This window comes from Cotesia glomerata, linkage group LG3 (genome assembly GCF_020080835.1).
Source record: "Cotesia glomerata isolate CgM1 linkage group LG3, MPM_Cglom_v2.3, whole genome shotgun sequence".
NCBI lineage: Eukaryota > Metazoa > Arthropoda > Insecta > Hymenoptera > Braconidae > Cotesia > Cotesia glomerata.
Window position 1 is genome coordinate 27,111,916 of NC_058160.1, and position 27,309 is coordinate 27,139,224.

Genomic DNA, 27,309 nt, shown 5'->3' on the forward strand with positions numbered 1-27,309 from the left:
TTATTATTATTATTATTATTATTATTATTATTCAGTGTTAGATTTTCATCATTTTTTCGATAGATAGCGAGACATAAAAAAACTTAATAGGATTTGCGACTAAAATCATCTGTCGATATAATATTATTATATATGAAAAATATTAACGGATTGACGTCGAAGATTCACTGGGGAGCAAATTCCTCAGGAGAGGATATGATAGGATTCACGATTCAATACAACGTGTTCTTCTTTTTAACTTTACTTGTGTTATTGAGTAGACGCAACTTGTCTTTTATGCTTGAGCTCAGAGCTCGATCATCCGTTGTCAGCGCTGCTGGAGAAGGATTTCCGGCTTTCTGTCACTCTTCCTTAATATATATATATATATATATATATATATATATATATATATATATATATATATATATATATATATAATATAAAATAATGATAATAATAATATAATGATATATCTTTGGGAGAGCCAGACCCAGAGTGAGTCAGACGGGTTTACTTGGGAGTGGGCTAAAGAAATTCAATCGAGCACTGCACAAAATAAACGACTCCCAGATTATCCCCCGTATCTATCAACTCCTACACCAGCTTCGTATCTCGTCTTACAGATGCCTCTAGATATTTCAGTTCATAGAACGTAGAGACAACCACAATCACCATGATTTATCATGAGAAATTTATTAAATTCAATTCTATTCACTCTTTAAGTTTATACATCCACATGAAAAAAATTATAGAAATTATTATCTGGCAAGACTTTTTTTTCTGCTCTACTGAATCACGTAACTCTCAAAAATTCAAAAATTTCTTTTACCAAACAATATTACAAAATTTTGCCAAGTTTGCTTTGAAAGCAAACAGACTATAAGACTTTTTAAAAATGAAGTAAAGACGAACTTTTCCGTTCACATTTAACGCATAAAAACAATTCAATAGAAAAAAACTCGATCGAATTTTATTTCCTCGTTCTTTCTCGTAAAAATAAAATGAGTTTAGCAACGCGAATTCGAGCAATACAAACGAAATAAAATAAAAATAACTTAATTTACTGGAGTAACGAGCACTCCTAATTCAAAAGTAGATTTCAAGTGGCGCCAATTTATTTTGCCCTTAACACGACTCAGCTACTTTCGCTGTATACCACAGACATCCTAAGTACTATAGTAGAACTGCGTAATACTTCTCTAGTAGAAACTTCGGTGCCATTAAACATCCCGTTTGTTTCTTTCATTCGCCGTTAGCCGTACTATAGAGTGGACGTAGACATATCCTGTAAAAAACTCTCGTTGGAAAACGTTCAAAGTACCTTACAGGACCAAATAATCCAAGAGTACCTCAACAACTCGTCTATGTGCTGTTGTTGACCCTACTTTGAGTGCTTCACATTTTACGTCAACAATTTTAGATAAAGAAAGGTGTGAATTTTAGCAAAAAGTATCAAATAAAATGATTATAGGTCGTATTGCTATTTCTGATAAATTTATTTTGGTAAAAAATCATAAAATTAAAAAATTTTTCATTTTTTATTTAAAATACAATTTATAATTAAGATTAATTAAATTTTTAATAATAGCTCAATTTTTTCGAATTATTGAATTTTTTTGAAATGCATTGATGAAGTTATTAATTATTTGAAAAGTTTAATCAAAAAATTTTTTAAAAAATTAACAATTTTAATAAATTGATTATTACTCTTTTTGAAAAATTGATAATTTCAAAAATTTAATTAATGCACTTTTAAAAAAGTAAATAATTAAAGAATTCAATTAGTGCATTTTTCATAAAATTAATAATTAAATAATGAATTAAATATAAAAAAAAAGTAGAGACAGAGATGGAATATAATTTTATCATTTCAATAACTCGTAATCCGATTAAAAACCACAGATTTGTAATTAAACCAATAACCGATTCAGCAATTTCGATATTGCCATCACAAAAGTCCCGATCACTTTTTAAAATAAAATAGATGAAAAAAAACATATTTATTTTTATTTATCTCAGTTAGTTTGGTTTTATTTGATATTTCATATTGCTCAGTGGTTTTGTTTTATTGGCTGACAGGCGCGATGACGCATGAAATTTTGGCAAGAGTCAATTTTCCTGAGAGTTTAGCACCCGAGAGAGACACTAGATTCCGCTGGAAGCTGCTCCAATTCAGTGTATATACTGGACATGACGCGTAGAAAGAATTTTAAGCCGATATCGAATTATAGATTATTTGATTCGGAAGCTAGCAACACGGTTTCCACCCCCAGGCTATCCCACCCTCTTTTTTCCTCACTCGGCTGTTGACGCGGTGAATTCTTCCGGGGCCATAATCCGCTTAACTTGACAACGTCGATTGCAAAAATTTGTGGAAGAGAAACGCTTTTACCAATACCGCGACTATTAAGCTAGCAGTGAGCATTCCCATGACACTTTTGTGTTTTGACTTTCCATTTTTCCTTTTTTCAACAGTTCAATTCTGTTTTGTTAAACTTTAAGTTATTGTGAACACATTTTGGTCATTTTTATTAAAAATTAATAGCAAAATTTCACTTTATTTAAACATTTTTTCTATATTAAACTCTATATTAAATTCAAAGATTTACAGTTTAATTCCTGTCAAGATATAATTGTCAATTTTATATTAAAAAATGCTAAACCTATACAAGGAAAAATTTCTTTTTTAATTTTACATTACTAAAAATGCATTAAATAGATCTTTATAAAATCATATATGACCAAAACTGTTACATAAATATATAAATTGTTTTTTGTAAATATAATGTTATTTAAGATACTTATAAAATTTTTCAGTTGCTGTGTTTTGAAATAGGATTAAATGTGCAAAACAAACATCTAGTTACTCGCATAGTTTTTTCATTTATAAGACAAAAAATATTTCTGCGTTAGATAAAATAGATAAAAGTAGTTAAATAAAGAATATTCTTCTTTTCTGATTTTCTTCTCCGTCAGAGTTTCAGTTAGTAAAGAAAAACATCATCCCGGAAAAAGCTGAGAAAATTTCCAACGTCTTTTTGTTGAAGAATGTCTAGCAAATAACAAAAAAATAAACGAGCTTCTGCGGCTGGTGAAAAAAATTAAGAAATAATAATATAAGACGGAAGGAAGAAAAAAAGGAAACAGTGGAGGGGATTTATGCCAGGAAATAAAGAACGTTAAATTTCTGACGAAGGCCACGGAAAAATGGCCTTCGTCGTATTAATTTGTCTACAACCCTCCTTGCACTTAACTCCTTTCTTCCCGTGCCTGCCTAATAATAATAATTACAATAATAACAACAATAATAAAACCAACAACTCTTGTGCAATTCCACTTTTTCCCCTTTTGGGTTTCCAGACTCAAACACGTTTTTATTATTAATTGCACCAGCTACCTTGTTTGTGGTGTATAAGATTACTTCTTCAGCAAAGACTGTTAAATACTTGAATAACATGCCAGAACAACCAGCCGACAGACTCAATTATCAATAATTATATTCCGATATTTTATTCTCTCACTTAAATTGTTACTACATCGCATTATTAAGTCCATATGTTTTCTTAAAGTGTATTCTGTAAATGTTAATTCACTTTCATTAATGTTTCAATAGATCATTAATTATAATTATAGAAGAGCTTTCTGTGTAAGTAAAGGGATAGTCCTTGTTCGTTCCCATGAAAAAAATGTTTTTAGACTTTTAATATTTTTTCATTGATTTAAATCATATACACACAAAAACAATGTTGCTATCAGTGAAATTTACAATAATAAAAAATTTTTGACGTACGGATTCAAATTTAGATAATCTGAAATTTGATTTTTAAAGCGAAGAATTTTTTAGCTTTTTAATATATATTATTTAAAAAAAAAAAGTTTTCTTCGAAGCCTAAATTAATTATTGAGTAAAAAAAATTATCCTTTATTTTATAATTTAATATCTTAAATTCAACTTTCTTGTAAGAAGACGAATCAGCGATCCTACGCCATCTGTCGCAGCTTTTCAATACTATCTAGTCAAAAATTATATATGGACATATATAACTATATAAAGCCTGATGTGGGTACATATAAACGTATTAAAAATTTTTTCACGAGTTATGGGTAATATTTACTTAGCGGTTATGATAAATATTCATGCAAACCAGACGACATAAAAAATGTTAAAAGTTGGCTTAGAAAGGAGGTTTGTAACGTTACTTGGGAATAACTCGGAACTAGAATTACAAGGACTGAAGAATAGGGGAAGTAGAAGCCAATATCAATTTTTCTCGAGTTTACGTCCCAGTAACAAGATGTATCGGTAGTTGGTTCTGCGTTAAACTTTCGGCTAACAAGAAGCGTGTCTAAAGCAGCGGTGTGTGTTGCTTTTATATTTACCAACTTTTTAACTTAACTTTAAAGAGTCAAAAAACTCGGTCGTGAGCTGTAGCTCTGCTATGCGGTAATTCCTTGCTTACACGAACAGAACGGGGAAATAAAAGTTGAGCCGGTGGTCTTACTCAGGGACCCCCGCCATCAAAGTTATTTTTAAAAAGTTAACACTACACACCATGCTATACAAATTTTTATTTTCTTCTTTATCCTACGCTATATTTTATTTAACGCGGTATAAACACTGCGGGAAGGTTTAAACTAACACAACAATCTTTTATCAAATTTTTTTTTTTATCTGTAAATTCAATTTTTCATAACACAAGTTCAAAAAAATTACAGACACATATTAATAGCAACGGCTTTGAATTCTGCCTCGTTACATTGACAACGAAAAGAAATACATAAAGAATTTTTGACTGTACATTGATCGTCTCTCCAACAGGCTCAACCTAAAATTGGTGAACATGTCGCTTGGTTAACTTGCGTGTTATTTGATTTACAAAAGCAAGTGTGATCTAATGAACAATCCGAATGCCAATGCTCTCCACATTCAATACCCATGTCACAAGAAATTGCTGATGATTCTGAAAGTAAAGTGAAATCAGTATCAAGGAAACTATTTTTTGATAGTCATAAAAAATTTTTTCATTCATGTACTTACTCAATACACATTGATTGTCTGAAACAGATACATAGCCCGGTTGACATTCACAAAAATTATTAAAGCATCGAAAAATTGCAAATGCACAATCAATGTCTTCTGAACAATATCCACCAATCCTCGGCACACAAGTGATTCCGTTATCAAGCGCATAATATTTTTCAAAACAAACACAAACGTTGTCCAAACATTGAGAATTTCTGATAGTGCCACAATCATGAGCCGTTTCGCAAGAAAATCCTAGGCTTACTGTTGAATGAAAAAAAAAGATTATGAAACATGGAAATTGATATAAGCAATATGAAATTCTTGACAAAATTCAATTTTACTCTGTTTACACTCATAAACCCCATTGATTATCTGGCCAACGAAATTCTTTATGCATTGACATCTGTTGAAATGACAGTAAGAATTTTTAGATTTACAGTCACTGTTTTTTGCACATATTCCAACTACAGGTAATAAACATGATCCATTTTCTGATGTAACATAGTTTGTTTTACAGGCGCATGTCTTATTTGTCGAACATTCTGCGAATGGAACATTGAAACAATCGTAATTCGACCGACATGGTTTTTTAAGCACTGAAAAATAAACGGAAATTTAAAAAAATATGATCTGATTGACTGGTGAATTTTTGTTTATTCAATCATACCTACCAGGAACACATTTCTCACCATAAATAATTTCAAAGTAAGGCCTACATTGACAAATGAAATCGATACATGTAGAATTGCCGATTAAACAATCTGCGTTTTTAGAACAATTTCCGCCCAAAGGGGGCGAAAAACTTTTTATGTTGTAATTGATGTTATAAACGCATTCATTATACTTAGAACATGTTGAATTTTTTATATAGCTACAATCGTCATCATTTTTGCATTTTCCATACAATTTCGCTAACAGAACCAAGATAAATCTAACATTAAAAATTCTGAATGATTATTTTTCATGATAGTGATGCTTACTTGGTAAACATCGATTATTGGACTGCGCCATGAAATTTGGATTGCATTTACACCGACCATTAATACAGTCTGAATTGTGAACAACGCAAGGTTTATTTTGTGAACATATCTCATTCAACAATGGTAAGCAGTTTCTACCATCGACCATAACATGATTCACCGGACAAAAACATTTTCCTTGAATGTATAACAAAAATTCAGTTTCTTGACATTCTTCCTCACTGCTTTTGCTGCTCAGCTCCAAGAAAGCTACCATAAAATTACAATGCTAATCCAAAACCTTATGTCAACTATTATTAATCGTAAAGCCTCTAATCAAAATGATTGTAAATTTTTCTTTACTCACTAGGTAAACAATTTTCATTGGATAGTGAAATGAAACCATCAGCACAATGACACCTACCACTAGCACAAACAGAATTATCAGGTAAACATTCTTTCGCAAAACGACCCTATCAACGGCCGACATGTAGAAAAATCAACTTTAACATAATTTAATTCGCATACACACTTGCTATCTTCAGAACATTTTGTATACTTTCGGTCTCTGCAATCATAATTACTGACACAAAATCTATCTGAAACTGATTTTGACTCTTAATAAAAAATATATCCATCCAAGATTTTATAAACGTTTGCACTTACTTTGTATACATTTATTGCCAAACCATTCATAGTCGACATCGCATAAGCATTCATGTTGTTGATTCTTAAACCTTTTACAGACTAGATGTTGACTACAACACGGTTGATTATGGTATGGGTTACACTGCCAACAAAATAACACAATGTCAGATATTAGCATTCTTGAAAAACTAAAAAATTTTTTCGATTACTTACAGCACCTCTGAAGCTCGAGCACCGAGTTCCTATTTCAGTAATTATCGAGCCAATAGGAGTCACAATTATGCTCAGCAAGCCGCTGATCATAAAAAAAGCTTTTCCAAAATTCATTGTTTTATTAATGAAGTACTCAAATAATATGAAACATTGGCTATTATCTGAAATATTATTACTTTTGATATAAATCTTAAGTGAGACATTGTAAAACACTAATGACATCACATGAAATAAATGATAATGATAGACTAATGACATCACATCAAATTAATGATGATAAAATTTTTTTTTATTCTTTCATTTTGTTATCGGTAAACGATGTCGAAATAATAAAAAATATTAATTTCTAGTTGATAAAAAATATTTTAGAACTAAATCCTAGATTATTCAATGATTTATAATTACTTTTTTTCAACAGATATTGAAACTATCAAAGTTAGATTAATTACTTTCGATTAAATTCAACCACTCAATTTTATTATTAAAAGTATTTTTTTATAATAAAACGAGATAATTGCAAAATAAAAATTTTTTTTTTTATTTCAAATTTAATATAGTTTTATATTTTCGTATTAAATAAGTTGACGTGATTTATAGTGTACAATTTTTTAAAAATAACAATCTTAATTAAATTGTCACGGTTTTTTCCGTCTATACATAATTACAATAACAACCATAAGCGTTTTTGTCGATCGGTATTAAATACTAAAATACGTAAAGTAAACCTGTCTGAATAGGAGTAAAACCTTGCGGTTTAATACGGAGCATTGTGCAGACCACTCAGACAACGTGTTGCGGCTTTTCGTGTAACACGGTGTACAGTGCAGCGCAAGAACCAGATTCATGGGGCATGGCCAGTTGGTTACGATGTTTTATGCTCCAAAGTGCTCTGCACGTCAGACTGCAATTGTACTGGTCGTACTCGGCTCTGCAGGAGATTAATATATGCAGTGTACTTTCCAACGCGGGCCTCCAAAGTAAAGAGACATGGAGGTACTCTTGCTTTATGGGTTTTTACACGAAATAAGGTGACCATACAACTCCCGAAAAATAATATTTATATTTATTTTACCTTGAGGAAAAAAATTTTTAACATTCGGTAAATATTTTTATCAAATACAATTTTTCGAGATTTGTCATATTGTTAATAAAAATTACATTTTAATTTTTTTTCTTAAAATTTTTGATATTTGACTACTTTTGGAATTTTTTCACTGCGAAAAATTTCATTTTTAAAATATAGATAAAATTATTGTTGAATTTTATTTTTTAATTAAAAAATCATCAAATTTTTATTTCATTAATTTTTTACAATTGTTAGGTTAACTAAAAAAAATTTTAAAGGTATATTAAAAATTTTTACAAAAAGTGTAAATGCGGATTTAGGGTCTGAAAGTACAAGTTCCATATTATTTGGAATCCCGCTTTGGATGTACGGTATACGGCGCCTTATAATACTGCGTTATAAGTAAAGTTACAGTCACAATATAAGTAAAGTGTGAGAGCAAAGACGGAAATAGAATGAAAAGCCAGTACAGTGAGAAATCGTATATATTAAACCGCGTTACTTTCAACGGTACTACCGCAGCAGAGCAACCAAACGTAACTTTACGCTTTGCGCACGTATTACCACAAGATAACTCGCTTCCCCTCATTTTTATTTTTTATTTTATTTTCTATTTCTTCTTGCTCTTTTATTTACATTTTTCCTCTTTACTTTTGCCTCGCGATCCTCAAGTGCAAGTGTAAGTAAACCCACCACTTCCAATGGGAATTTTCCACATACAGAGAAATACCCACACGTCATACATCATATATTGAAAGTTTATGCAGGAAATTCAAAAGCATCTTTTACTTCGACACCTTTTCATTTACTTCGTTTATTTTTATTTATTCATACTTCTGGTGTTGATTTTTTAAAAAATAATCGAACCGCAAACCGAAAAATTAATGCCACGATTTTATTAAATGACTTCCAAGTTTAAGTTGCATAAATTTGAATCATCTTTGAAAACTGAATTGTTACACAAAAAAAAAGTTAATAAAATATGTATAAATTCATGTATATTTCCAGAAAATTCAATTTCTTACAAAAAAAATTTTTTTGATAATTTTTTCGTCTACATTTTTGTTAATTTTCATACATTGGATTTTAATAATTAAATTTATCTATAGCTAATTAAATTGAACACAAATTCAATTTACTTTTTCTCAATGTGAGCGTAAATTTCATATTGAAATACTTCCGGTATTTCGGTCCGAATAATACGACGCAATTACAAATAATTCCGTAAAATTCGATAATAATACAGGTGATTATTTTTCGCTGGAGCGAAAATATGACCAATCATTCGTACAAGGACTGTAGAACTTGTTAGATTAATTTGATATTCCTGACAGATAGGGTGTCCGACTGCCAAAAATAAAAATATCGATGTTTATTTTATCTATATACAAATTTATATTTATATATTGTATTGAAGCGAAACATTGTCGACGATGCAATGATATACTGTAAATGTTCTGCATCCCCGATTCTGCCAGTTACTGTCCCTTAGCGTCGCTGCACATGAATCTGTAGTACGTATATATGGAAATGGACGCAGGTCGACTTATAAACAAGGAAACTAATGCATCACGCAGACCGCGAAAATTTATACTTCCTTCAGTTAGTGAGTGAAACCCATTATCCGGGAAAACGAGTGGAGTCCCGTAAAAAAATTAATATCAAAACTAAATAACCTATTCGAGCTTTAATACGTTTTTCCGAGGAAAAGCATATAATTAAAAATCAGTCTTTGATGTTTTTTCTCGGTGAATAAATAAACTATACGATTTGAAAACTCTAGCGGAAGAGTTTTTAATGAAATTTCTGTCGACGGGTAGCTTTAACGCAAATATGCACTTATACAACAGCATATATATATATATATATATATATATATATATATATATATATATATATATATATATATATATATATATGTTATATGTATATGTTATATGGATACATAAGAGGCTGAAGCTGATACTTGGAGCTTCAAAGCAACTTTATTTTCCAGCACATTTTCGATGCAATCGAATTTCTGCCGAGAGTGCGCCATACTTTGTGAAAATGTATGACTAGGTTTGGCTATTTTTTCTCGGGACAGCATAATAGTGTAAAAACGGTCTAATGAAAGTAAACAGTCATCACTCAGCACAAAAGCTATAATTGCAAGAACAGAACAATTGGATATGCCTGAATCGAAAACAAAGAAGTTTGCAAATCGCAAATTATAACCTCATCGCAGCGACTGCGGTTCGTGTTTGTTAAGTCTCAAGTATAATAATGTACCAACATCTTTCACTGTTAACCGTTACATTAGTTTATACCCACACCTGTAACCTGTATTCATGAACAATACAAGGCTAACATTGTATCGTTAAACTCGGTTAGATTTCATCATCGTCCCTGCAAATAAACTTGATAATTCATTTGTTCCATTTGGTGAAACAAAGACAAATAATATTGTGCTTTCATTTCAAAAGATTGCATAACAACAGCCTGGAGTTTGTTAATTCTGTTTTATTTACGTCTCATCTTCAGGTATATTGCTGCAGCAAAGGTTACAATAAACAAGCTTTTATTTCAAGAGGAACATTAACATACTAATTTATAAAATTTCATCGACGGTACTGTTTATAATTTTACTGGGAGATTAATTTTGGAACCATCAGGTCAAATTGAAGATAATAGCTGGAAAGATGAAAAATAATATTTCAAGTTTATGAAATGTAATGTAAATAGCTTAAAATTCGGCTACATACTTACCATTTACACAAAAGTTGTTGGCAACTGTGAAAAAATTTTTAAGACACGAATTTTACAATCAATCTAATTCAAAGTTGTAAGCAAAGTAATTTCGATGTCAAGAATTAGGTTGTTATCTTTTGTTCTAACGATATGATTAATGGTATATTGGACGATAAAACTTGATGATTTTGTTTTAAAATTTTCTAATAATAATGATGTTCAATTATGATGTTATTTATCACATTCCTTAAGTTTTATTTTTATTGAAATGCAATTATAAAGAATACAATCAACATCGAAGATATCTTCACACTACTGATCTATTTTCTGAATTTGTAATTCTTTTTATAATTATTGACAACATTCGGAAAACTTGTCAATAAATTTTTTTTTTACTGTAGATTCAATTTTTCATAACACAAATTCAAAAAAATTACAGACACATATTAATAGCCACGGCTTTGAATTCTGCCTCGTTACATCGACAATGAAAAGAAGTGCATATAGAATTTTTGACTACACATTGATCGTCTTTAAAACAGGCTCCACCTAAAATTGGTGAACATGTCGCTTGGTTAACTTGCGTGTTATTTGATTTACAAAAGCAAGTGTGATCTAATGAACAATCCGAATGCCAATGCTCTCCACATTCAATACCCATGTCACAAGAAATTGCTGATGATTCTGAAAGTAAAGTGAAATCAGTATCAAGGAAACTATTTTTTGATAGTCATAAAAATTTTTTCATTCATGTACTTACTCAATACACATTGATTGTCTGAAACAGATACATAGCCCGGTTGACATTTACAAAGACTACTAAAGCATCGGAAATTTGCAAATGCACAATCAATGTCTCCTGAACAATATCCACCAATCCCCGGCACACAAATGAATCCGTTATCAAGCGCATAATAAGTTTCAAGACAAACACAAATTTTATCATGCGAACATTTAGAATATTTGATATTGCTGCAATCATGATCTGTTTCACAAGAAGATCCTAGGCTTACTTTTAAATGAAAAAAAAAAGATTATGAAATATGGAAATCGATATAAGTATTATGAAATTCTTGAAAAAATTCAATCTTACTCTGTTTACACTCATAAACCCCATTGATTATCTGGCCAACGAAATTCCTTATGCATTGACACGTGTTAAAATAACAGTAAGAATTTTTAAATATACAGTCACTGTTTTTTGTACAGATTCCAATTTCAGGTGGTAAACATGATCCATTTTCTAATGTAACATAGTTTGTTTTACAGGCGCATGTCTTATTTGTCGAACATTCTGCGAATGGAACATTGAAACAATCGCAATTCGACCGACATGGTTTTTTAAGCACTAAAAAATAAACGGAAATTTGAAAAAATATGATCTGATTGGATGGTGAATTTTTGTTTATTCAATCATACCTACCAGGAACACATTTCTCACCATAAATAATTTCAAAGTAAGGCCTACATTGACAAGTGAAATCGATACATGTAGAATTGCCGATTGAACAATCTGCGTTTTTCGAACAATCTCCGCCCAAAGGGGGCGAAAAACTTTTTATGTTGTAATTGATATTATAAACGCATTCATTATACTTAGAACATGTTGAATTTTTTATATAGCTACAATCGTCATCATTTTTGCATTTTCCATACAATTTCGCTAACAGAACCAAGATAAATCTAACATTAAAAATTCTGAATGATTATTTTTCATGATAGTGATGCTTACTTGGTAAACATCGATTATTGGACTGCGCCACGAAATTTGGATTGCATTTACACCGACCATTAATACAGTCTGAATTGTGAACAACGCAAGGTTTATTTTGTGAACATATCTCATTCAACAATGGTAAGCAGTTTCTACCATCGACCATAACATGATTCACCGGACAAAAACATTTTCCTTGAATGTATAACAAAAATTCAGTTTCTTGACATTCTTCCTCACTGCTTCTGCTGCTCAGCTCCAAGAAAGCTACCATAAAATTACAATGCTAATCCAAAACCTTATGTCAACTATTATTAATCGTAAAGCCTCTAATCAAAATGATTGTAAATTTTTCTTTACTCACTAGGTAAACAATTTTCATTGGATAGTGGAATGAAACCATCAGCACAATGACACCTACCACTAGCACAAACAGAATTATTAGGTAAACATTCTATATCTCTTTCGCAAAACGACCCTATCAACGGCCGACATGTAGAAAAATCAACTTTAACATAATTTAATTCGCATACACACTTGCTATCTTCAGAACATTTTGTATACTTTCGGTCTCTGCAATCATAATTACTGACACAAAATCTATCTGAAACTGATTTTGACTCTTAATAAAAAATATATCCATCCAAGATTTTATAAACGTTTGCACTTACTTTGTATACATTTATTGCCAAACCATTCATAGTCGACATCGCATAAGCATTCATGTTGTTGATTCGTAAACTTTGACCTTTTACAGACTAAATGTTGACTACAACACGGTTGATTATGATATGGGTTACACTGCCAACGAAATTACACAATGTCAGATATTAGCATTCTTAAAAGACTAAAAAATTTTTTCGATTACTTACACCACCTCTGAAGCTCGAGCACCGAGTTCCTATTTCAGTAATTATCGAGCTAATAGGAGTCACAATTATGCTCAGCAAGCCGCTGATCATAAAAAAAGCTTTTTCAAAATTCATTGTTTTATTAATGAAGTACTCAAATAATATGAGACATTGGCTATTATCTGAAATATGACATTGTACATAAATGTTAGGTGAGGCGTAGTAAAACAATAATGACATTACATCAAATTAATGATGATGAAATTTTTTATTTTTTCATTTTGTTATCGGTGAACGATGTCGAAATAATAAAAAATATTAATTTCTAGTTGATAAAAAATATTTTAAAACTATAATTTTAGATCATTTAATGATTTTTAATTACTTTGTTTTTCCTTTTCTAACAGATATTGAAGCTTTTAAAATTAAATTAATTGCTTACTATTAAATTCAATCACTGAATTTTATTAAAAGAAGTATTATTTTGTAATAAATGGAGGTAATTGCAAAATAAAATTTTTTTTCATCCATCACAATTTTTACGATTTGATAAAATAGTTTTTTTGATGAATTTTAAAGAAGTCCATTTTGTAATATATTATATTTATTGAAGTATTCCATTAAGCCGAATAACAAATAATAATACATGATTTATAAAAGTTTATTACATACAGAACATAAAATAATAACAAACTTAGTGCGAGTACATTCAATCAGATGAAATAAGTAATGGATAAAAATTGATGAAGCTTAAATAGTGTAAAATTGCAAATTAGATAGTTATTTTACAGTAAATTTAAATTGATGTTTATTAAAAGTTCAAACAGTAGCAAAAACTGCAGCAGACTTACAGTGCATGTGTTGTTCAATTTGTAATTAATACGCACAAATTATTTGCGACAGGTTTAAAATTTGGTGATTTGCATTTGCAGTAATAATTTTCGCAAACAGAATTTGCAACCACACATTGATGATCGTTGAGACAAAAGCCACCTAACATAGGTGAGCAGGTAGATTGATTGACGAGTGTATTATTCGTCGTACAAACGCAGTTGTGATCCGATGAACACCCAGCATGCCACGGTTCTCCACACTCTATAGCCTGATCACAATAAACTGCAGATGATTCTTCGAAACAAAAACCGAAATATTTATAAAAAAATTTTTTCAAATGCTTGTAGAAATCTGTACCATTACTTACTTAGCACGCATTCATTTTCTGATACAGCTGAACAATCATGATTGCACTGGCAACTTCCATTGAGACAAAATGAATTTTTCACTTGGCAATCTTGATGTCTTAAACAAGGCCCGCCGATCTTTGGCAAACACAAAGTTCTGTTCTCAAGAGCGTAAAAATTTTCGGAACAAGAACATATTCCATCTAACGAGCATATGAAATTTTCGGAAATTTCACAATCTTTATCTCTTTTACAAGGATGTCCCAAAAGCACTGAATAAAAGAGAATACACACGATCAATAATAGCAAACGATTGAGCCAAAATAGTTATCCATATCAATAATGAATATGTGCTTACGTGGAAGACACGAATATATTCCATTGGTTACCACAGGAAAATAAAATTTCTTGCATTGACACCTGTTGTAATAACAGTGAGAATTTTCGAGTGTGCAGTCATCGTCTATGTCGCAAAGTCCAGATATGCTAGGTAAACAAATCATATCTTTTTCTGAAGCAAAGTAATTTGGTTCACATTCACATATATTATTTTTAGAACATTTTGTGAATGTTGATTCAAGACAATCAGAGTCTTTTTTACAAAAGTTATGAAGTGCTGAAACATTTTGGCGTTAAAAATTGCTCTGTAGTTCCCAATCACATTACTTACCTGTAACACATTTTTCATTGAAAAAATTCTTGTAAGAATTCTTACACTTGCAAATTCCATTGAGACAGATGGAATTTTCAATCATACAGTCGGCGTTTGATTCACACTTTGCAGCAATAAGTGGGGCGCAAGTAGTTTCATTAAACCCAAAATAATTATTGATGCACGCACAGTAGTTATATTTTGAACACTTTGAGTTATATAAAAATCTACAATCATCATCAATTTGGCAGTAGCCATTTAATTTAGCTAAAAATGAAGAATCATTAGTAATAGTTTCGTTCATCCTTTTTTTTTAATTATTACATACTTGGTAAACAGCGATTTTCAGATTGTGCTGTATAATCGGATTTGCATTGACACACATTGTCACGACAAATAGAATTTCTTATTGCACATAGCCCATTTTTCGCGCAGCTTTCATACAAGATCGGCTGACAACTCATACTAACCACAACATGATTTGGATGACAATAACATTTACCATTCAAGCACCCAGAAAATTCCTCATCTTGGCACCTTTCGTCACCGGCAGAACATGTTAGCTCAAAGAAAGCTGGAACAAAGTCAAAGTTATCTAGTACCAAATCTTTCTGTTTTTACTAGCTCTACTTACTTGGTAGACAAAGATCGCTGGCTGTGGATAAATAATTGCATTTACATTTGCAAAATCCGTCAAGACAAATCGAATCATGCGGAAAACATTCATAATTTCTAGAACAGGCCGCTCCAATCAATCCTCGGCATGTACTAGGACGTACTTTAACATAATTTGATTGGCACTGACATAAACTGGACGCAGTACATTCTGAAAACTTTTGTCGTTCGCAATCTGTATTAAATACACAAGATTCATCTGGAACTAATTTAAATTTATTTTTGTAGTAATTATGCAAATACAGGAAAATTTTAATGGATATTTCATAAAAAATGACTCTTACCATACTGACATCGACCATCGTTCCATTCATAGTCAGGCTTGCAAACACATTCGTAAAGCTTATTTCTCGATTGTTTGCATTGAAGTTTTTCACCACAACACGGATTCGGATCATTTGGAAAACACTGAAATAATCAACAAAATTTAAAAACAAAGTCCTTTTAAAAAAGATAAAAATTCTTTTTGACATCTTACTACATCTTTGTAAGTTGAACATTTATTTTCTTCTGCTCCGAAAACTAATGAATTAGTGAACTGTATTGTTACAGTCACGTAAAAAACAAATAACGTTCTTCCAAAAATCATTTTATTTTATAAAGTGATAAAGTTATTGAGTTTTTGAAGAACAATGGGAGATTGCTAACAAAACATTAACTAATATATAATCAAACGGTCATTAATATCGAAAATGAGTTTTTTTTATCTATTATTTTAAATTAAAATAACGAGGCCCCAGTGATTTTTAATTGTTATGATAAAAAATATTTTACAACTTTTAATTACTTTATTTTTCAACATCCGATAACCTAGACACAAATCTTAGAAAAAAAATTAGGAAAACGGTTGACCCTAAAGGCCATCCCTGCAACTTCCCGCTAACTCCATACCTAAACGCTCAACATTTCACTTATTTTGTTTTTGAGCTCTTCGAGCTCAAAAGTACAATTTCTGTGTTATTTTGAGTTCTCCGAGCTCAAAGAGATAGCTTCTTTATGCATTCGAGCTCAAAAGTCTGATGGAAGTATGATAAAACACTATTTTTTGAATTTTCAAACCGCAATAACTTTTGAATGAATGAACCGATTTTTACTCAGTTGGTGGCATTCGACGCAGTTTTTGAAGCGTCATAACGGATTTTTAAGTTTCAATCGATCAAACAAGAAATTTCGAAGTAATCCCAAAAAAACACTTTTTTTGAAATTTTTCGTTTTTGATAACTCTCGAACGAATCAACCGATTTTGACAGGACTGGTGGCAATCGACGTGGTTTTTCAAACAAGAGCGGAATAGTTTTTGGAATTGATCGATGCAACCGTTTAGAAATTATTCCAAAAAAACGATTTTTTGAAAATTTTATTTTTGAGATTTCTTAAAATCTAGCGAACCGAATTGATTCAAATTTTCACGAAATTTAATGGCAATGATATTCTTTGGATCGCCACCTATTTCGATCCGATCGGTCAAGCCGTTCAAAAGTTATAAGAAGTTTACATACATACCATACACACACATACATACAGCCGCACGGACACCATCGCGGAAATAGTCAGGAAAACTTCTTGTGACCTTAAAACGTCGAGATCTGATGAGAACTCAATTTTCGCAAAACGGGGTGAAACCAATAACTTCTCGAATTTTGAAAATCTTCGATTTTCTTAGCGGGAAGTTAAAAAACAAAATAATTAATGATACACTTGATCACTCGATTATCAGAAGTAGACAATTACTGTGCATAGTAAAAATATTGACTGCGGAGATCCGTGGCATACAGAATGCTCAAACAATAATTATTGTATGTGCAAATCAAACAATAGATTGATCAATAACGCGACATGTTATCTACTTTTGAACGGACTTTGCTGGACAAATGACCAATACTTGCTTCCAAATTCTGTTTGCATTCCCGAGTCGAAATTTAGAGCCCATTTAGAACCTTCTAAAATCGGATCTATTTCGGACTTAGGGGCTCAAACTAGAGCCTGTTTCCATGTTTAAGTAGGTCCGGTTTTGGTCCCACAAGCGCTACAAATTTCCATTTTCAGCGCTTTAGGGTTCAAAATCGGACCTGATGTAAATAAAAATTAGATCCGATTTTGAACCCTTGACTCCTCTTTTATTGTTATTTTTTTATAAATTAATTTTTATTTCCCTTAGTTGCCACGATTGGCCCATGCCTGGTTACCAGGACTGTGCCCTAGTCAACTTCCAAGTCTACCTCATGCTATTTGATAAGGAATAATAAAAAAATTAATTTTTTAAGCGTCATTTTTTTTTTATTTGATTTTAGATGTAGTGCTGCACTAATCGATCTAAACTAAATGGGCTTAATCTAAAAAAAATGTTTCATCAACACTTGAACCAAAAACAACGAAATAATGATTTACTAACCAAGTATGCACAGATTAGTAGCTACGGCTATAAAACCCGACTGACATTGACAATGATAATCAATGCAAACAGAATTTGGAAGCAAGCATTGGTCATTTGTCCAGCAAAGTCCGTTCAAAAGTGGATAACATGTCGCATTATTGATCAATCTATTGTTTGATTTGCACATACAATAATTATTGTTTGAGCATTCTATTTGCCACGGATCTCCGCAGTCAATATTTTTACTACAACGAACTACAAATTGTTCTTGAAAGCAAAAATTATAAAAATAGATTAATCATCAACATTAACTTTTCGATCTCATAAATTTTATCACTTACCGATTTCACATTGAGTGTCTGAAACGGCAGAATAATTAGGCTTGCACTGGCATGTAAAATTGAAACAATGAAAATGATCAAATCTGCAGTCTTCATCCACCGAACACTTTTCATTAATAATCGGTGTGCAAAAAGTTTAATTGTTAAACTCATAATGATTTTTCCGATAAGCACAGACTTTATAATCTTTACATTGAGAGTTATTTATCAATGCACAATCTTTATGATTTCCGCAGGGAACTCCTAAAACAACAGATTGAAAAACAAAAGTAATACTTTAAAACTGCGGAATGTAAATGGTCAATCAACAATCTATACCAAAAGTTTCTTACTTTGTTGGCATTCATATTCTTTATCAATAACCTTGGGAACGTAATATTTTTTACATTCACATTTTCTGTAATAACAGCGAGAGTTTTCCGTCACACAATCATCATCTACTTCACATTCTCCACTTATAAGTGGCAAACATGATGTCTGATCTTTTGAAGCAAGATAGTACGGTTCACAAACACATTTTTTATTCGATGAACACTTTGTGAATCTTATGTTAACACAATCTTCATCCGAATGACAAAATTGATAAAGAACTGAAATAACAAAACCATTAACAGACATTGTCAGATTAATTCAATCTTACACTCATAGCAGTGATACTTGCCAGGTAGACATTTGTTGGAAATAAATGTAAAATTATACATGCATTGACAAGAATTGTCAATACAGATAGAATTTTCAATAGTACAATCCATGTATGAATCACATGGCCCACCAATATTTGGAGAGCAAATTGTTTCCGTCTGTTGATAATAATTTTTTCTACAAATACAGCCATCAAACGCAGAACATTTAGAGTTTTGTATTTTACCGCAATCTTCATCGAATTTATACTTATAATTCAAACGCGCTAATCAAGGAATATTAAATATCAATTTAGAATCTATATAAATCTTAAAATAAAGGTCATACTTGGTAAGCATAGATTGTTGGCTTGCGCAGCGTATTCTGGCTTGTATCGACACTTAATGTTCACACAGACCGAGAAATCGATGTGACAGTGTTTATTCTCAGTACAATGCTCGTTTAATAGTAGGACGCACTTATTATTTAATGCAATATAATTTGGTGGACAAAAACATTTACCACCATCTGTACAGGAAAAAAATTGAGCTTTTTGGCACACTTCGTCTCTCGGATTACATTTCAAGTGAAAATAAGCTACAACGAAATGTCAATAACAACTTATACAATTTTTTACTCGTTTTTGAATGATACAATAAACATTGATAGAATAATTCCTTACTTGGTACACAGCGCTCATAAGATTGTGGTACAAAATCTTTTTTACATTCGCATTTGTCATCAACCCAAACAGAATTTTCGGGAAAACAATCTTCAGTTTTCTTACAAAACGACTCTATTAATGGCCGACACGAAAGGCCAATTTTAATGTAATTCTTTTCGCGCACACATTCGGTGTCTTCAGAACATCTTGTGTAATTTTGGTATTTGCAGTCTCTATCGAATACGCAAAAGCTTCCTACAACTATTTTTAAATTATACTTACAAAAGAATGATGCGTTACTTATTTTAAAATCAATTATACTCACCTTGCTGACATTTATTATTGATCCTTTCAAACCCATCATAGCATAGACACATTTGCAGTTGTATCGAAGATGTTCTGAGCCTTCCTTGTTTGCATATAAGATTTTCTTCACAGCACGGTTGTGAATTATACAAGTTACACTAAAAAATAATCACGTAAATCGAATCAAAAATTATATTCAAAATAAGTTAAACTTTTTATCTTACAGATTCTCCGAAGCTTGCACACTCATTGTAATTTTTTTTGCCAATTGCTGAACCAGTGAGCTGAATAATTATTTATTTTATTTATTTATTCAATTTTTATGTCAAGGCAAATTAGCCTAATGACAATAATATACATAATTTTTATAATAAAGTACACGTATAACAACATTAAATATATAAGACTAACATCATCATATTTTAAGGAAGTTAATAATTTTGAATGATTTAATAACATAGTTGCAAAATTCAATAGTACTGTACTATTTATAAGAATGAGAACAACAATAGAATCAATGAGCAATATTTGAAAGCTAATTTTTTCAATGGTAACATATTAGATACTTTAGTAATTTAGAATGTAAATTTTTTATTTTAAATTTTTAAATGGCCTGTTTGACATTTATAGTACATTTTCTCGTTCTAGTTTCACAAAAAATTCAAAAGCTTTATTTTTGAAGGAGTCTAGGCTGAGTGATTCTATGACTTCAGTGGATAGCTCTGTAGCTTTTCAGTGGATAATTACACCCCATGCAACACTTGAAACAAAAAATTGAACTTTTACCATCGTGTTTTTTATAAACAACTGAAATGAAACAATTCACTATTTTAAAATAGAAGAATCAGTTTCTTAATTAAAAATATAAAAACCATAATCTTATCTTGAATTTTAAAACTGCATTTAACGACATCTATACCAATAATATCAATTTTGATATCTTCTTTGAAATTTTTTTTTAGATAGATTAATTGCTTCGCTTACTTTTTCGGAAAAAACAACTTATTGTTATATTTTTAGAGGAAAGTTTATTGACAATAAAAAATAATTATTTCGAATTACAAAAAGAGTTTAGACATCTGAACACAAATATTTTTTAACTTACCACTAAAGAAATTGAAGATTTAAAAAAATTGAACAGTACTAAAAAGTTTGATTGCTCTTTGACTGTAAACTACAACCATAACGACTAACGCATGAATATCCTAGCTAGTTCCTCTAGTTTATGCACATCAGACACTGATGGCAGAGCGAACTCGTGGCCCCAGGATACGAAGGATTTATTGCCACCGCAAAATGTGTGTTCCTTGTCTAGTCGACTCGAACGAAATTGCAAATGAGACAGCGGCTGTTGCAGTCCCCGTGCGACTGAGAAAACAATAAAACTGCTTGGTCCTGGTTTCTGTGAAAGCCAGCCCTTTAATTTGACCGCAATTATCCATCACTCAGCCTGTCTATGCATTAAGGAATCCTAAAAATGAGACCAACATTGTTTTTTATGTTTATTTTATAAACAAATAAAAGTTGGATACAATTTAAAATATGACGCAGCACATTTATACTCACGGAAAAGTTTCTTTCAAGCAACTTCTTTGTATAGTCATATTTTCAGGGTAAAAATGTTACCACAGCAAGACCACAAACTAAAACGACGCACCTACACTAAGTCTTGCGATATAATGAGTGTAATAAAGGAGGATAATAAGAATGAGAATATAACGAGGAGGGAGAGTTAGTGACTAAAGTGGTGCTGTAATCCTTGGAGACTTCTGTAATTTTGTTGAGAGTTGAAACTAACATATTATTTTTTTTGCCAAAATTATTTCGTTCTCCAACAAGTTATTTTCATAAAATTTCATTTTATTAAATATTTTCACTAAATACGCGTGTATAAAAGGCAGTTAAGGTGAAACAATGAAAGCATTTTCGTGGAAGACTAAATGAAAAAAAAAAAAAAAAAAAAAAAAAAACGGAAGGGGTATTTTCTATGTCTGTGATGTCTGGATAGAGGGCAAAATAAAGTTTTTAATTTCACAGCAGAATTGTTTCTATTGTGCTGTCTGCTTGGTCGAGCATTTATTATTTTCAAAAGTCTTACAAAGGTATATTCTAAAAAGGCGCTGCTTATTCTATTCGTCACATTACGACTTAATCAGACATTATCATCCGTCTCATCACAACAAAGTTATAATATAACGTTTCATTCTTGTTGTCGAGTTTGTTTTTCATTATGCAACAATTTCGTTTGAAATACAACCCCGGACAAAATGAAAATAAAATTGTATCAAGAAATTTTCACTGTTCCGTACATTTTTTTTTATTTCTATTTTCTTAAAGCTTTCTCTACTCTATTTTCTCAAACTCGGAAGAATAACTTCCGTGATATTGAAAGGGTGACTCCCCTTTGAGAAAAATTTATTTTCTTGCTTACTTTAAATTGTCGAAAGGAGAAAAAAAGCGTCCCATGAATCCGAGAAGCGGATCGTAAAGTAGAACCGGTGAAGTTTATTTTTTTCTCGACCAATGTGTCATTTCTTGGCGTTTTGTCATTCGTGTGTGGAATAGAAGGGAGTTTTAAGAAATAAAAAGAAAACTGGAGGGAAATAATAAATAGCGACACATGCTATTTTTATGAGATTATTGTTAAAGCTATTGGAAGTTATACATTTTGGGTGAAGGCATATTTTTTTTTGTGAAAAATAAAGTGAAAAGACTAGACACCACACTAAAATGTCGATTCCTTTCTCTTGTCAAGATAAACGGCGAATCATAGAATTATATTTCCGAGATTGCAAAATCATTGAGAAGATTGCCAAGAGTCTCTTGTCGTCCGTGCCATTGATAACGGTTTGAAAAAATAAACCCGTTGAAAGAGGAGTCTGCTGATAGATAGCTTCGATGGGATAGGAAGAAGCGAGAGGGAGAGCCATTCAAAATGAAGATAAAAATAGCGAGCATGAAAGAAGATAATATAAATGCTCGAGGTGAAAACTCATGATTTCATGCTATTTATTGGAAAGGTGTACTCCGGTACCTTTTTCCCGTGCTTTTTTATTCAATTGGAAATAATGTTATAAATAGCTCTCAGTGGTGAAAGGATTCCGTGAATATCATCGAGCTCTTCAGATATTGAATTATATTATTAAAATTGTCAATGTGATCAATTACTTCTTTTGAATCATTTTAACTCTGCACCAATTCATTTTATTAAATTGTTTCTATAATTCAATTAGTATATTGAAACATTAATTTAAATTGTATGCTGTTGTTACGAAGAATAAACAATATTCTAGAAATATTTTGAAGAAATATTTTATTGTTATTAATTATTACCAAAAAAAAAAATAGTAATAAATTCTATTTCATGCTATCATTTACGATTTTATTAAAAATAAAGCTACACTGAAAAAAATGATTCTAATATCGCATCACGGTAGTGCTATTTTCAGCTCAGGGGTATAATAAATTCTGTGCCTAGTATAGTAAGAGTATAGGTATAAAATATTACATACAAATTTAGAATAACTTTTTTTTCCGTGTACAGTTACATTGTAAAAAATGTAACCATTTTATCTATGTATGAAATAAAATTATCAATTCAAATGCCAACTTACACACCAAAAGCGGAAAACCATCAAACTATTACCTGAATTATTACCTGAATTAAATGTTTAAACGTTCGCTAAAAGCGTCAGTAATTCTTGATTCGTCCGACTAAATTGATTAACTCAATTGGTATGTAACTTAATGTTTAACTAATTTCAACAAGTGGCGCAGTTAATTACATTATACCTACAACTCTCGAGTCACACAAGCCGCAAAGCTTTTCCCACGTTCATCATCTCGATCTCTCTATACTATCCATCTCTAATTTTATTCTGACGAGTAATACAAGCCAGCGAGCACTCAAAACTCATAACAATTATCCTCGTAACAACTATAGGGTCACTTACTCATCCGCAAACCGTGTGACAAAAAAACGAATTTTTGATGCTGATAAAGCTACAGTGGATAACAGGCCCGCAATCTATTGACAGCCTCGAAAAAACCAATAGGGTATAAATTTTCTGTATCTAAAAATCTAGACAAAATCTTGTTGACAAAATTCAAAGAATTATTGGTTAAAATTTTTTTTTTTAGAGTAAAAGTTTTTAGTTGTAAAATATTAAAATTATAAATTAGTCTTTTGTTGAGTTAAACTTAATATTATAATTGTTTGGTAGATAAAAAAAAATCATTTTTTACTCAACTAACCGTGAAAAATTTATTCTCACTGTCTGAACCATGAAATAGAGGGTAGAAAATGCTCGGAAATAATGAAACAAAGAGAAATATAAATGGTAGAAATTAAAAAAGAAAAATAATCAAAGAAAAAATCTAAAAACGACTGGATAATATAAGCAGCAAGAATATAACTTAACACTTTTAAAAGTTATACTCTCAGTATAACTTTTATTTAACTTAATATATAAGATCAGAACAAGAGCACTTTTTATTATTTACCCTTCTCATTATCTGCAATGAGATTAACCAACTAATTACATCCCGCGTGTGGAATTTACGACAAAATTAAATGTAGGCTTAATGAATAAACCATTAGAATTATTTGTTTATTTTCTTTTTTTTTATGTTCGCGGATAATGATAACCTATGCATGTTATCAAGTTTTGCATTCACTTATGTACCTGGCAAACAGACCTCGAACATACACGAGGAGAGTAAAAGTCTATAAATCTCAGAGTAATCGATTAGTGCGAATAGGATGGAGGCTTTCAAATTATCCGTTGATAGCCGGTTGCGTGACCGGAGTAATTTATTTAAAAATGTCAAACACTTGTTTTATTATAATTTTTATTTTACACTCTCACTCAAGTATTAGTTGATGGATTACATCACAGGGGCAATTTATCACCCGCAAAAACGTTGACGTTTTATCGTGTTAATACATTAAACTCTTTATTTAACCATTAGCATCAGCATTAGACCAAGCTTTCGTGCGACTTATTAATTATCCGGCGTCTTATCAGTCTTTTTATTAGTTTTTTTTTAATTTCACTTAGCTTTATATTTATTTATGTCACTTGCTCGCTAGTTAATGGAAAACTCCGAGTTTCTTAGCGGAAGTTACAAGTCACAAGTTTCTTTTATCGGTAATTAGCAATTGCTTTTTTTCAATGTCATAAGATCGATTTTATCTTTTTGAAACTGCTTTCTTGATTTAAATTTTTACTTTAGAGGTTGTGATCATTAATGATTGAGTTAACTTTCAAATATGTTTGAATTCTAGGGATCTAAATATGTGATAAGTTTAGACACTATTAGGTCTCTAGTTATCTTGATGATCAGGTAAAAAATTTAGATCGCCCCAACAGTAGTTTAAAACTACTGATATAAAAAAATGTACATGAAAGATCTGTTTAAAGTACAAAAATTTATTTAAAATTCTACAATATTTTTAATACGATCTTATTATTCATTTTCAAAAGGGTGTATTTTTGTATTACAGCTAGAATTTTTTTGTAAAAGATGTAAACTGCGTAGAAAATGGAGACAAGAAAGATCTGAGTTAAGTGGTTAGCTCTTTGGGAAGTGGTTTCGATTAGCCAGCTCGTTGAACCCGCGCCGTCATGTCGTACTGCTTCTTTAGCACTTTTTACCAAAAAGTTATAAAATAAAAATATTTAAAAAAATATAACAACCTCACTTTCTAAGCTTGACGGTAAATCTGAGTAAAACTCCCGAGAGATTTAAAAGCACTTCCAGCTCTCATTGAATATAAGATAAAATAATAGTTATTCATTTCCACAATTCATATTTAAGTAATTTATAGACTGAAATAAAATAAAGCAAATCGACTAATTTTTTTTTTTATTTCTCGTTGCAGAACCCGGAGAGACTTGCAAAAAGGAATAATATAAATACTTTCTCTCCTTTCGAGCAAAGGAAAGGATTAAGAAAAATAAACTTAAATAAAGAAGTTAACACAATTGAGGTAAGTTAACCAGACATTTAAACAAAACCGGTCTAAGATTCAACTTAAACAAAACCCAAAAGTTTAATCGGTTGATTTCAACTTTCGATGTATTATATTCCGCAGTGGTTTTCTTAAAATTTAATGGAAAGTTTGTTAAAACCCAGAGCAGCTTTTTAGCAAACATGTTTGCTCGAAGATTTAAGTTTTTTTTGTTCTAGCTCCTCTGGTCTTGTTTTTTCCCCGACATCCTTTTTAGCCGTCCCACGTCCCACGAAAGGTCTCCAAATCTTTAATATCCGCATTGACATAATCCGTAAGCATATTCTTAACTTTTATCGCTCCCATTTCTTCGTACATGTATACAATCCCGTCTTGTCCAACAATATGCTGAATACAATGAGGAAGAAGCTTCTTACATCAGGTAAGAAGGTAAGAAGCTTACCAGATCTTACTCGCAATCGCAATATATTTATTACTTCTGATATAGATCGCTCACATGACATGTCAACTCATTGTTCGAGATAGTCTTCATCTCCTATAAATAAATAAATTTTTCTGACATATTCATACATGGCTATCAAAAAATATTATTCATCAATTTCTGGCCTGATATTTTTATGTCAACGCTATAATTAGCAATTTATCTGATTTCTTATTTTTTAAAAGGTAATTTTTAGATATTTTTAAATAGAAAATGTCTCAATACATAATTTTCGCTTTAACTTAATATGAAAACTAACCATATATAATTTTTTGATCAATAGTACTAAAAATATCCGACAGATGGCGAATTATCGCTAAATTATCTCCTCACAAGAGAGTTAAGATTTTGATATTAAGTTATAAAATAAAAATAATTATTTTTTACTTCTTAAAGCTAAATAGGTTCTTTATCGAATTAAAAAAAAAAAAATTAGAAAAACGGTTCACCCTAAAGGCATATAGTTTATGTGATATTTTGAGCTCGCTATGTTCAAAGAGATAATATTTCTATGCATTTGAGCTCTTCCAGCTCAAAAGTCTGATAGAAAGTTCATAGAACACTATTTTTGGAATTCTCAAACCGTAATAACTTTTGAATGGATCAACCGATTTTCACGCGGTTGGCGGCATTCGACGCAGTTTTATCATACTCATAAGTTATTTTCAGGTGTTAATTGACCGAACCAAAAATTTCGGAGTAATCCTAAAAAAACACTTTTTTCGGTTTTCTTTCGTTCACGATATCTCTCGAACGAATCAACCGATTTCGACCAGCTTGGTGGCGATCGACGTGGTTTTTTATTGTCTAGAGCTGATAAATTTTTTTTCTTAGTTTTTTTAAGATTTCTC

General features: G+C 30.9%; 3 protein-coding genes and 1 long non-coding RNA gene across 5 annotated transcripts in view; 1 reads left to right on the plus strand and 3 right to left on the minus strand.

Annotated features, from left to right (window-relative positions):
- The window catches only part of LOC123261939 (ankyrin repeat domain-containing protein 50-like), a 100,606-nt gene that overhangs the window by 34,244 nt on the left and 39,053 nt on the right, over nt 1–27,309 (plus strand). For both annotated transcript variants that reach the window (XM_044723837.1, XM_044723836.1), the window contains one exon: nt 25,888–25,995. The gene's annotated coding sequence lies outside the window, so the exon portion shown is untranslated. The remainder of the gene's footprint in view (nt 1–25,887; nt 25,996–27,309) is intronic.
- LOC123261469 (prion-like-(Q/N-rich) domain-bearing protein 25) lies at nt 4,667–5,973 on the minus strand. Its single transcript, XM_044723061.1, has 5 exons — nt 5,945–5,973; nt 5,680–5,879; nt 5,350–5,604; nt 5,021–5,269; nt 4,667–4,943 (listed from the first exon to the last, which is right to left on the minus strand). Exons 1-5 carry the CDS (start codon nt 5,971–5,973, stop codon nt 4,804–4,806), a joined length of 873 nt encoding a protein of 290 aa, XP_044578996.1. The 3' UTR covers nt 4,667–4,803.
- Nucleotides 9,828–12,612, minus strand: LOC123261470 (prion-like-(Q/N-rich) domain-bearing protein 25). Its single transcript, XM_044723064.1, has 6 exons — nt 12,357–12,612; nt 12,048–12,287; nt 11,718–11,972; nt 11,385–11,636; nt 11,066–11,308; nt 9,828–10,069 (listed from the first exon to the last, which is right to left on the minus strand). Exons 1-6 carry the CDS (start codon nt 12,610–12,612, stop codon nt 9,828–9,830), a joined length of 1,488 nt encoding a protein of 495 aa, XP_044578999.1.
- LOC123261942 lies at nt 14,738–15,897 on the minus strand. The gene is made up of 3 exons (XR_006508811.1): nt 15,657–15,897; nt 15,351–15,596; nt 14,738–15,289 (listed from the first exon to the last, which is right to left on the minus strand). It is a non-coding gene; the product is annotated as an uncharacterized LOC123261942 (long non-coding RNA).